Source organism: Typopeltis vanoorti, chromosome 14 (assembly GCF_054136105.1).
Source record: "Typopeltis vanoorti isolate ZY-2024b chromosome 14, IOZ_Tvanoo_1.0, whole genome shotgun sequence".
NCBI classification, from domain to species: domain Eukaryota; kingdom Metazoa; phylum Arthropoda; class Arachnida; order Uropygi; family Thelyphonidae; genus Typopeltis; species Typopeltis vanoorti.
In genome coordinates this window covers 36,928,834-36,942,161 of record NC_143562.1, presented here as the reverse complement: position 1 = coordinate 36,942,161, position 13,328 = coordinate 36,928,834, and the positions used below count along the sequence as shown (strand labels likewise).

Here is a 13,328-nt window from a genome sequence, read left to right as displayed (position 1 = left end):
AGAGATTTGCCAGTCTAGTTGGTGAGTGGATAGTACACCAGCTCTTCAACTAACAGGCTGCGGGTTTGATGTTCCATTTAAGGAGGGGAGGAATGGATGTTTGTGAATGACTTTAGGTGGTAGATGAATTTCATTGCCACCCTGAGACCACCACCCTGCTAAGGTTTGTGTATTGGCTTGCAAATCTCTCTCTCTCCTGCATTTACAGAACTTTTTACCTGTTCATCTTAGAATAACAGAATACCAGTGTTAGCAAGTAATCCTAAGATAGCTGATGCTTTGGTAGCTGTTGGTTTGCCATCCACAGACTATCACCAAAGAAGACAAAGTCAGTTCTATCAGCAGGAAAGGTCATGGTGATGGAACCGACTTTTTCTTCTTTGGTGCTGAACAACCAGCTTATGCCTACTGTTGTGACTGCTGTTTGGATTCTGGTGTGTAATGATGAATCCAAGTCTCATCCATAGTAATAAATCGACACACAAAATCTGTTTTATTCTTGTTAAAATTCACCAGGCACTGTTCAGAGAGTTTCATGCGTGTCTGTTTTTTATCTGCTGTGAGCAAGCTTGGCACCATAAAGCTTTTTCATATGCAATTCTTCATGCAAAATATATCCTACACATTCTTTTGAAATGCCTATAGTCTCAGTAATTTCACATACTTTGACTCACCGGTCATCCAGTACCATATCATGCACTTGATCAATGATTTCTGGTGTTGTTACACTTTTTGGACGTCCTTCACGTGGCTCATCTTCAAGGCTGGTACGGCCACGTTTAAACTCGGCAGCCCATTTCTTAATTGTCGAAAACAAAGGAGAAGAGTGCCCATAATCTTTTATGAACTTCGAATGAATTTCATTTGGGCGTTAAACCTTCTTTTACAAAACATTTTATAACCGCACGATACTTAATTTTCTCCATTTCAAGGGATACAGACAACATTTTGCTTCAGACAGCTGTATAAAACAAACTATTTGATAGATGACTTGTAGTTTCACATAGATGCTTATGACAGATGTACCAACTTAGAAAAAAAAAATCTCTTGCCGATAGTGTTGCCATCTATGGTAGAGGCCGAGAGCTTTTCAGATCAACCCCGTGTGCTTTTGAAAAGAGTACAGTCCACTTAATAAATAACCCCTTCCATTCATTTTTCATAGATGCTCTGTTTCTACATTACATCTTTTCTGTAGGTATTTTCATAAATGCTGTTCCACTGAACTGGATAGCACCATTCCTATGTACTTGCTTTTAAACATGTAAAAACACAAGCAGCTGCTTAAACACCACTGGTGTACCTTTCAGTTTCAAAACTTTTCAAACCAATTTTTCATTCTCCTCTTGGTTTCATCATCTACCTCTCTTCTTTGGAAGTCTTCTGGATGCCATATTATCCAAGTATTTTGACCCTCCCCAGCTATTCAGGGTTATAGGCTTTGCAACCACTTATGTTGGGGGGGGGGGGGGGTAGATAAAAAAAGTTACTCTCTGAACCGTTGTGGCTTCACCATCATTACCATTATACTTCATTGTCATTTATCAAGTAACACATCAATGAAATTCATTCTTTCTTAAAACTATTCACAATACATTTACACTCACTGAAGAGAAGAATAAAAGATTTTATTCTTCTCTTCACCTCTTCTGGCCAAATGTTGCAATTACGGATTAGTTGGTTTGTTTCATTGTGATTTTTTATGGTGGAATCTTTGTCTAGGATCTTATAGGTAGTGTTGTCTGATAGTAATACGTTTAACTTATCATAATAGTCTTTAGAGTTAAGGATGACTGTTGAATTTCCCTTATCAGCCTTGGTAATGATGATATCTTTGTTTTTCTTTAAGTTAAGGATTGCCTTTCTATCATAAGGAGACATGTTGAGAATAGGTTGTTTAGCTTTGGCTAGGATTATGGTACTTTTGAATCTAATAGTGTTGGCTGCCATTTGCAGTAGTGGATATAGGCCTTTTTCAATTTCACACATAAAATCCATTTTAGGAATGTGCTTTGGTGTAATTGCAAAGTTAAAGCCTTTTTTGAGAATGTTTTTTGACAGACACTGGAAGATATCTTCATTATACTTCTAACCAACACAAGCCACACAAACTAAGCATTATCCATATGTTGAAAAATAGAGCACGTAAGTTTATATCAGAAGAGAAGGATACACAGACTGAAATCTCACTAATAGCCAAAACATTATCACAAAATGGATACCCTCTGAGCATCATCAAAAAATATCTATACAGTGATAACCCCAGACAAGAAGAACCAAACTCCCAGCACATTTCTACTGTAGTGATTCCCTTCATCAAGTCAATTTCTTATCAAATAGCCAGAATACTAAAAGCCCACAACATCAGAGTGATCTTCAAACCAACCACCAGCATCAAACATTTTTTAGGATCACCAAAAGACAAGGTGCCATTCTACAAATATCCAGGAATATATTACATTCCTTGCTCCTGTGGTCTCGCCTACATTGGACAAACTTCATGGAGTTCGATTATAGACGATGATTATAGACATTGTTTATTCAAGGAAGCCGCAGTAGTGTTAAAAACTGGCAGAAACCTTAACGGAAACCAGGGTACTATTCTTAACAGTTCATGGAAAAACCTCATCCTCTCTCTAAATCCATCTGAACTACAGCTAGCTAGTAATCACATTATGTGTTTACAACAAAACCAAGCTACTAGAGTGTTTACAACGTTTTTAATGTTCCTTTCAATTTGCATTTACTAGTATTTTTTATACTTTTCCGTCAACGCCTTGAAAAAGCTAAACAGTTTGCTAGCGAAACTGGTAGAATGTTAAAATATTTGTATATGGTTAGTACTAAACAATAAGTTTTTATGCTTAACTTTCAAATGACCAAATATGTTTAATTTGAACAGTAAAAATAACCTTTCAAAAAATATCTTTAACCACCCAAACTTTGGGTGGTTAAAGTGGCTAAGTTTGTTTTACATTGAAATTTATGATGAATATGAAGTATAGAAGAGTAATGAATTTTATCCATATTGACGGCGACTTGGTTAACTACAAGAAATCATTCAGGAGATTCAGATATTTATGTTATGTAAAGAAGTTTGTTTATATTTTAAGAAACATTTTTAAAAACTTTGTTAATTCTTAAGACATATATATATATATAGTCTGAAATATAAAAAAGAAAACAAAGGAAAATGTTAAGTAATTATAGAATGAATAGTACTTGAAGCACATTTTTAGATGGTAAAGTTTCACTATCCAAGTAATAATGCACTTAAGTTGTGAATGCTAAACTTATTTATTGAATAATTTCAGAAAACAGATATGATACTTCCATGTGAGGAGTCATCTGGTAAAGATTATACACTTGATTATCATACATACAGTAAGGACGGTCACCTGTAAGTTTTTTCTGTTATCCTTTAATTCAAAATGTTAACACTTAAAATTAGAAGCTCAAACTTATTAAATAACAACATCTATGAATAATTATTAGTAGTGCTGTTTTTAAGATGGTGTGCAACAGTATGGCATACCAGCATCTCTATTAACAGTGATGTGTGTGTGTGTGTGTGTGTGTGTGTATAGTGATCACACAGATGCAATGCATTTAGAAGTTTGTAATATTAGTAATTTTTTACATGTTTACCTAGCATGCAAATAAGCTTAGTTATTTAATGAAATCTACATTTTTCACTAATCTGGTGTCAAGATATTTGCTGTATAAAAGTTTTTTATGTTTGCTATATAAAAAGATTTTTATATTTGCAAAATTTTTATTAAAATTATTATATATATTTTACTTATTTTTATATACTTGTACCATAAATTTATTCTTAATAAAAAGTGTATTATATATTAACAGGTACATATTCTTATTCCCGATCCATTATCACATTATAAAGTAAAAATTTCAATAAAGTTTTTAGTTTTCTTTTCATAGCCTTTTAATTTTTCAATTTTTTCTGATAAAAAAAAAGAACAAGTATCAGCACCTATTGTTTTTATATATATATATATATATATATAAAAACACCGAGTCTATTATTAGTGGTTCTATTAGTAGTCTGCTTTTATTTATTTTGACATATACTGGACTTCTCACATTTAATAAAAATAATCAAAATGGTGAGAGTGTCCTGTTGCATCTAGAAGGCCAAATACTTCACATGATAATGGCAGACTTATTAAGATCTCCAGATACAAAATAGGAATGTTACATGATGATAGGAGGTGATGTGAGGGTTAAGAAATAAAATCCTTCAGGACAGAGAAGAGTAAAACAATATTAAGAGACAAGTGAAAAGAATGATCATTAAGGCTAAAGAAGAAGTGTGGGAAAGAAAGTGCAGCGAAAACACCTAGTGGGATATAGTAACGCTTCTAAGGCTTGACAATTTGTGTAAACTGGTACAAGCTGCTTATACATCTTGAGAAGGACTTAATATTAATTCCCTTCAAGATTTTAAGAGATATTATGAAGGTTTATTGTATGAGGATAGGGTGGAATATCAAGGAAATGAAAGGGCTTGTTGGACAAAAGAATATTTGAAGTGACATTATGCATAGATAATATATTTTCCTTATGACAAATATCCCAAAATATGTTTGCTGAAAACAAAGAACTCCATTTGATTTTTGTACATCTGGAGAAAGCTTATGATACTGTCCTGAGGAAGACAAAGACAGTGTGGCAGGTATTGAAGAGTGCATAAATAGATGAAGGAACAGTAGAGATGGTGCAGAGGATTTACCAAGAATCTAAGTTTGCTATAAGGTTTGATAACAAGCTTTCAGAGGAATATATTATTATTATTATAACAGTGTCTGCATGGAGTCAAAAGACTCATCGCGAGACACTAACCATTATTTACACAATACCTATCATACTTCTCCTTAAATTCATTCATAGACAAAGCATTCACAACCACCTCTGGCAACGCATTCCACCCCTTTACAACCCTCCAAGTAAAAAATCTAGTCCTAACATCCTTGTTAACCACACTCTTACATAATCTCCAGGGATGACCCCTTGTCCTCTCCCTTCCTGCACTGATCTTAAAAATGTCATCAGTATCAATTCTGTAAAATCCCTTTAATAATTTATATGCTTCTATCATATCTTCTCTCCTACGTCTATCAGCTAGTTTTTGGAACTCACAGATCTTCAATCTATCCTCGTAGGGAACATCCCACAGACCTGCAACAATCTTTGTAACTCGCCTCTGAATCCTCTCCACCATTTCTTCATCACTAAGAAATCCAGGTGACCAGATCTGTGCACAATAGTCCAAATACGGTCTTATTAATGCCTTATAAAGTGGAACAATAACTTCCTTATCTATGTTTGTTAGTGTGTTCTTCAACAACCACGTAATTTGATGTGATAGTTTGGCAATCTTTGCAATATGCCTTTTAAACTTAAGTTTTCTCTGTCCACAATAACTCCCAAGTCCCTTGCCTCGTCAACTTCTTGCAGTTCAGTTCCGTTAATATAGTAAACACCATGTGATCTCATCCTCCTGAAGTGCATCACCTTACACTTAGCCACATTAAATTGACAGCCATTTACCTTAGTCCATACCATCAGCCTATTTAAGTCATCCTGCAAGATATCAACATCATCATCTGAATTGACTATTGCTCTTCCTAATTTTGCATCATCAGCAAACAAGTGTATATTTCCTTTCAAAGTAGTCCCAATATCATTGATGTACAAATTAAACAATAGAGGACCAAGCACTGAGCCTTGAGGTACACCACTAGTCACTTGCCTTCTCCTGGACTCAGCTCCTTCGTAAACTACTCTTTGATATCTATCCACCAGCCATCCTCTAATCCAAATCACCAGATTCGGATCCATACCCATTTGCTCTAATTTATGCAACAGAGTTCCATGTGGAATCTTGTCAGGTGCCTTTGCGAAGTCCAGCAGTATCACTGAGTAAGGCTTTCCTTTATCCAACTCTACTGTTACTTTATTATAGAACGTAAGCAAGTTACTGAGGCAAGACCTACCCTTCACAAAACTATGTTGCCCCTTATAAAGTATCATATTGCTGTCCACCCAGTCCTGAATTCTAATTTTTACCAATTTCTCCAAAACCTTAATCACCACTCCAGATATATTGATTGGTCTATAATTTGCAACCTCAGTCTTAGAGCCTCCCTTGTGCAGGGGAATTATTTTCCCCTCTTTCACTCTGTTGGTACTTGACCAGAACTGAGGCTTAAATTAAACAGCCTGGTTAGAGGAGGTGCTAATTCTCTTGAACATTCTTGTAACACATGGGCTTACACTGATGTGTTATGCAGTGTTAGTATTAAGGTTCTGTAATATATATTAAGTGCCTCTATTTCGTCTATCTCTAGATTCTCATCAGTCAATGACACGTTTGACACTGCACTATCACATCCAAGATGGTACACTTTTGCAAAATTATCACTAAGCAACTCAACTATTTCATTTGCTTCTGTAATTTCCCTACCATCAACACTTTTTAAAGTAATCTTTCCGTGGTTATTCTTCCTTTTACTTGCCACATAGCGAAAGAACTCCTTAGGGTTTCTTTTGGATTCATCAGCTAGCTTCCTCTCATAATTAGCTTTGGCTTTCCTTAGCATACAGGTTACTCTCTTTGCCTGTACCTTCTACTGCTCATGGGAATGCTCATCACCTTTTTCTTTATACTTCCTCCACAACCTTTTCTTTATCTGCAACTCTTGCTTAATAATATTATTCATCCATCCTACTCCTACTTGATTTCTCCGTTTGACTCTGGGAATACAGTCTGTGATACAGCTTTCTTTAAATACTCCTTGACAATCTCCCATGCACCATCAACATCTCTCTCCCCTTCAAATTCTCATGCCATAGCACTGCTGAAAGCTGACTTCTCAGCTTGTCGTAATCACCAGCCTTGTAATTCCACATATACCCCTTCTTAACAGAATATTCAGTACATCTTACAGTCTCCCAGATCAAGACCACATGAATCCTTTCCCCAAGTGGAGACAGTGTAACTAAATTACTTATTGATATGTTCTCCGATGTTATGACCAGATCTAACCCACTAGAATTTCTTGTCCCGTCCATTACATGCTGTCTCAGGTAGTTACCTCTTAACAACTGTATAAACTCCATTTCCTTTGTTCCTTGTGACCATTCCTTCTCCCAATCTATGTCCCCAAAGTTAAAATCCCCCATAATAATTACTCGACCTTCACTCATTGTGCTAATTTGCCAATACATACTATCTACATTCTTCCTTATACCCCTTGAATTATAGCAACAACCGATTACATATTTCGCCTTGTTGATCTCTATCTCACACCAAACAGCCTCAAATGAACTGCCCTTTACATACCTGTCACCTTGAGGCACTTCTACCTTTTTTTGGCTTTAACGCTTTGTCTATCATTAGTAAAACCCCTCCCCCCATTCTGTCATCTCTGTCCTGCCTGAAAATACTATACCCCTTACATTCAATCCCTATAACTATATCATTCTTAGTTAACCAAGTCTCACTAATTCCTATAATTTTTGGCCAAGTTGTGCTAAGTAATGATAAAAATTCTTCGCACTTATTCCAATACTTCGAGCATTAGTATACATAAACTGTAATACTCCCTTCCTCCCATAATCTCCCTGTGTGTGAATTAGCCCACTCTGTATACTGTTAATTTTCTGCAAACAGTTAATCCTAAATTCACAGCGATTAATGACCCTATTATTTACAGCTGACTCTATCACCTGCCTTCCTAGCAAATCCCATTTCCCTGTTTTTGACCATTTACTCTATCCTTTATTAATAAATGTTCTAAATGCCAAGCGCCCAATCCATTTAAATGCAAACCATCTCTCTTAAAATACTCCTTCATCTTGTCAAACTCATCCCAGACATTCATAAAATGAATATTCAGTTTCATTTCTTTGCAAAAGCTTTTACACAATCTTGACATCATTCCATTTACTATAATTGCTCTTCTGTTTAATTCATCACTATCAAATCTTGGTAGCACACTCATGATCTTTCCACTCTCACTCTTTGCATTCATTGCTATCATTAAATCCTTCAAATCCTGTCTCACAGAAAATCTTTCGCTACCTAGGTCATTCGTCCCTATAACTGCAATAATCTCACTTGCTCTATCTTTCTGCAATTTCACAGCCTCAGTTATATCCTTAATCTTTGACCCTGAATAACACGCTTTAATTACTCTACCATCCTTCACACCCTTAATTATAGAATCCACATACAGCACAATATCTTTTCTGCTCCTTTTTAACTTAAAATCCTTTACCCCTACTGATGCTTGTTTTTGTCCCTGATCTTCTCCCGCATTCTTTTGTATATCGCTCAGCAATCTCTGTGTATGTATTTCTGCACTATTTATTCCATGCACACACCCACTTAATCCGTTACTAAATAATCTGTCATTCTCATTCCTTCTGATTTTTAATCCCCACCCCCATACCTTCTATTTCATAAAAAACATTGGAATGCTGAAAGATAGACTATACAATTTGGTCAGATCAAAATTATAAAATACAGTAAACCCCTGAAGTTACGTGGTAGGTGGGACCAACAAAAAAAGCACGTAAGTCGAATTCGCATAACTTGGGGTATAATTTTGTATGTAATTTATATATACAAATATACAATTGGGACGAAAGGTTTACAAAATCGATTATATTTTTTAAGAATTATAATCATAATTGTAGTTTTTCATACATAAAAAAAAGAAAGTTATTTCGATGTCGATGGTTTCATAAAATCTAATAGATTCGTCTGATGGCATAATATCTTTTTCTTGTCACGCAAAATTTCTTTATAGCAAGCTAATGATTTTTTTATTCCTTGCCTTGTGGCTACAATTCATTCCTCGTTAGAATCTATGTCCTCCAAAATCTGTAAACCTTTTATGATTGTTCTTACTGTGGATTCCTGTAGATCGAACTTCTTTGCTAGCTCACAAATTTTCATTTTGCCTTCAAAATCCTTAATGTTGAGTTTTGTTTCCAAAGTCAATATTTTTCTTTTCTTGCTAGCTGTAGAAGAATCGGACTTGCTTCTTTTGGGTGACATTATTATTTTTTATGTGATAAAATTTTTATCAAGAACATAACATTAAACAATCGCAAGGTTTGTAGACTATAAAAATCGTGTATGAATGGAGACCGTGCGAAACATGTCAGTGCTTGTTCACAGCATGTGCAACACTGGCGAGTGCGGCCGGTGCCTGAAAGATATGACTAGTGGTGAGGCATGAAGCGGGACGGGAATACGTACATGTAAGAAACCACGTAAGTCGGGGTATGACTGTATATTACAGTCATTTAAAAATGTCAATCCCTCTGTCTCAGGAGAACTTGCACAACACAGTTTACTTCACATGCTTCTATCAGTTACATTGGGATATGGCTGTATAAAAAAGGAATGTTTTCTATGAGACTGATGGCACCTAACTGTGAAGTCTTGATGATCACTTAAACTTGGGACATTAGACAAACCAGATGTATTATCATACATTACACTAAAACTTCGGTGTTTATATGAGTTGATTAATACAGGAAAAACAGTTGATACATTAGAAGATGTGAAATGGACTGCATAATTTTTCATTTCTACCTTGACATCAGATTCAAGAGGTGATACCATAGACACACAAGATGATAAAGATGTTAAGTAATCTGGATTGACATCCCTAGCAACTACAGAAGAAATGGTTGACTCAGATGACATATCAAAACTAGAAAATAAAGGATTGATGTCATCACTACCCAAGATTTTGATTGGCAGTTGAGAATTAGCTGAAGAATCAGAAACTGAAAGGGACAACACACTGTATGTACACATTCACCTGACAGTTGGCCTTCAGCAACCAGATCAAGGCCGCTTGAATGTTGATTTTAGATGACCATACTCATTTGGCAAGTCTGACTCCTTATCCATTAATGATACCAAGTCATCTATAACACTGTCACTTGAGTTGTCAAATGTTGTTTTCAAATATTTACCCAGTTTAATTGTACTAAGTGGGATAGAAACCAGTGTTTCAAGATGTTTAACCTCTGACAACAACTGCCTTACATTACCTATATCAGATGTTTCGGCCATTTGACTCTTTGTAACGTTCAGATCTAAGTTCATCATAGGTCTTTTTGACGATTCCCCTTATTGACTCTTACTTATCTGTGTTTCCTTCTTTGAATGCCGTTTTCTTTGGCCAGACACAATATGATTATGCATTATCGTTTTCCCTGCTTCCTGACGATCGTTACCTGAAGCTCCCTGCTGTGTGCCTTTCACAGAATCATAGTACTTATTAGCAACTTCCAAAAAAATCTTTCATTTTTAGCAACTCGCAGCTTTTAACAATGATGGAAGCATGTCCCACGAAATATTAATTTCTCCATGGTACATATATTGGACCATCAACCTTAAGTCATTAAACTTTATATCACTTAATGTCACAACAGGATGATTACTTGAGTTCTCTAAAAATAAGCTGTATAGAAGAGAGCTACTTACAGATGGAACTACTTTGTGAGCCTTAAGGGTTATTCCCTCACATGATAATGTTACATCCACCAAACTTTCACTAGCAAGTAATTTATCAAAATCAGTTAATATATTATCTTTGTGATTGTGCCCTTTCAAGCAAATTTTCTGTGATCTTGTTATATTGAGTTCTGAACTAGGATTAATATTAGCATTCTTTAACCAGAAAATTAGGATTCTTTAAAGTACCTCCTAACTACTTAAAAAAAAACTGTAGGAATTGCCAAAATGCTTCATCAAATGCATCATTACACAGACAACATTGAACAATAAAAATACCTAACAAAATTTACATACGTTGCTTCAAATAATCATCTCAGTTAAACACTTATAATCAATAGTTTTCAGTTTAACACCCAGTACACGTGCTCAGAGAATGGCAAGATTAGGCTTAACAACAACAATGCAATCACAATAGCAAGATTAGGCTTAACAACAACAATGCAATCACAATAGCAAGATTAGGCTTAACAACAACAATGCAATCACAATAGCAAGATTAGGCTTAACAACAACAACAATGCAATCACAATAGCAAGATTAGGCTTAACAACAATGTGATCACAATAGCAAGATCAGGCTTAACAACAACAATGCGATCACAATAGCAAGATCAGGCTTAACAACAACAATGTGATCACAATAGCAACACGATCACAATAGTAAGATTAGGCTTAACAACATCACTACCACAGTAGTAACATCAGGCTTAATGGCAAAGATTTTATACTCATACAATCTGATGCCAAACCAATTATACCAAATTAAAATACTCCACACAAAAATATAAACACATACTTCAAAGAAACATTTAACTGAGAATCTGCAAATGTTGCAGCCAAAATTAGCTGGTAAAGTTCTAACCAACGCTAATTGATCTCCGCTCCAACGTCTGCCATTGTAGACTCTCTGGCAAGTGACTTGAGCAGGGATGCCACCAATGTTGTTTAAGATATACTTGGATGCTATCTTGGAGGATTGGGACAGGCAGTGGCATGAAATGGGTGTACCCATATGAGAACAAGTCTTACATCTTACATTATCTTGTTTTTTTTTTAGCTGATGATCAGGTGATCCTCACAGAGGACAAGGAGAATGTGGAATACATTTGACAAAAATTCATGATACAAATATATCAGTACTTAGAATATAATAGTCATCAGTATATTAATACATAGAATTTTTTTTTTGCATGGAGTAAATGGTTTGTAGTATGAAAGTGAGAGTGGAGAGAATGTTTGCTGGAAATCTTTTGTGAGTGAATGCAAGAACTCCGAGGCCATGTCAAAAGTGTGGGAATGAAGTAATTGATATGAAGGATGTAAAGCAGGATTGTGAACATGTTGTAGATAATGTAGTGGACTCGATGAATGATAGTGTATGAAATGAATTAGGGTATGAAAGTAATAATGTCGATGATGAGGTGACAGTGTGGAAAGAAATAGTACACTTATGCAAACTCCTTCCCAGGACAAAATGTGAGATAGAGAGCAACTGCAGAAACAATTGTCATGTGGTATAGCAGGAGGAAGAATAAAAGAAAAAATTAACAGGAAAAGTATAAAAGTGTGAGAAACTGGGAGTTGAGAGAAAGTATTATGTGGGAATCAATAATAAGATGTGCATTTAATGAGAAAGTGATGAAAGCGTGTCTTCCAGGTGCAAAGATCAAGGATATTAGTGAAGCTGTTACTTTGCAGAAGGGAGAAGTGAGAGTTGGTTATTTTGAAGGCCCAAATGATTTGAAAGACGAGAAATATGCAATGAGAGAAGATATGAAAAAGTTGTTAAAAAAAGCAACAATGAAGAGTAAGAAAGTAAAAATTTACTCTGGGTTGGGGGGGGGGATATTTCTGTATAGTCATTTCTGCACTTACACTCATTTGTCCCAGGATGGCCAGACACACGTGTGATTGCACCCCCCCCTCCAATATCCCTAGTTTTCCTGGTTTTATGCTTCCAAACTCTCACTAAAAACACTGTCTCCAAACATCTAACTACAAACCATTCAAATGTAGTCCATCAGTCATATAAATGCCCTTTCATCCATCAAATTCATTCCATACATCTATAAACTGCACACCATTCCTCCTGCACCATCTTCTCAGTAACTTGTTAGCAATCACAATTATGACTCTTCTTAATTTTGTCCTATCATAATAAGGCAGTAAACTCAGTCTGTACTTTCTTACTCTTCATTTTTGCTTAAAGTAAAGATTGTGAGTCTGCTGCAGTCACACGTGTCTGGCCACCCTGGGACAAATAAGTGTGAGTGCAGAAATGACCATGCAGAAATATCCACCCCACCTCCCCTCCAGAATAAATGAACGTAAGTGCAGTTTTGTGCATCCCCATGAACAGCTGGGTGCAGTTTCCAGGGTTTGAAATCTGAATGGGATGGTAATGATATTATGTAAAGGTAACTGTGGGCATAAGAGTGTTGAAATGGAAAAATACCAGAACTATCAGAAATAAAGGAGAGGAGTTTGGGACATTGGTCAGCTTGACTTGGCCAAAAATTATTGGCATCAGTGAGACCTAGTTCACAGAAAGCAGGGATAGAATTCAAGGGATTTTTTTTTGAGAAGATAGAGGGAATAGGGCTGGAGGAGGGCTATTATTAATAATAACTGAAGAACTTTAACCAACAAAAGTAGAAATTAAGGAGATTGTAAATTTGAGGGAGATGGTTCATTTGAGACTGTCTGGTGTAAGATAAAAGCCAATAGAATAAAATATATTGTTGGTTCCTGCTATAGACTTG

The 13,328-nt window shown here is 35.7% G+C and overlaps 1 protein-coding gene across 2 annotated transcripts in view; it reads left to right on the top strand.

Annotated features, from left to right (window-relative positions):
• LOC150099370 (uncharacterized) overlaps nucleotides 1-13,328 on the top strand; it is a 462,639-nt gene that overhangs the window by 322,173 nt on the left and 127,138 nt on the right. For both annotated transcript variants that reach the window (XM_090403434.1, XM_090403433.1), the window contains exon 25: nucleotides 3,315-3,400. In XM_090403434.1, coding sequence (XP_090259560.1) covers nucleotides 3,315-3,400 — 86 coding nt within the window. The remainder of the gene's footprint in view (nucleotides 1-3,314; nucleotides 3,401-13,328) is intronic.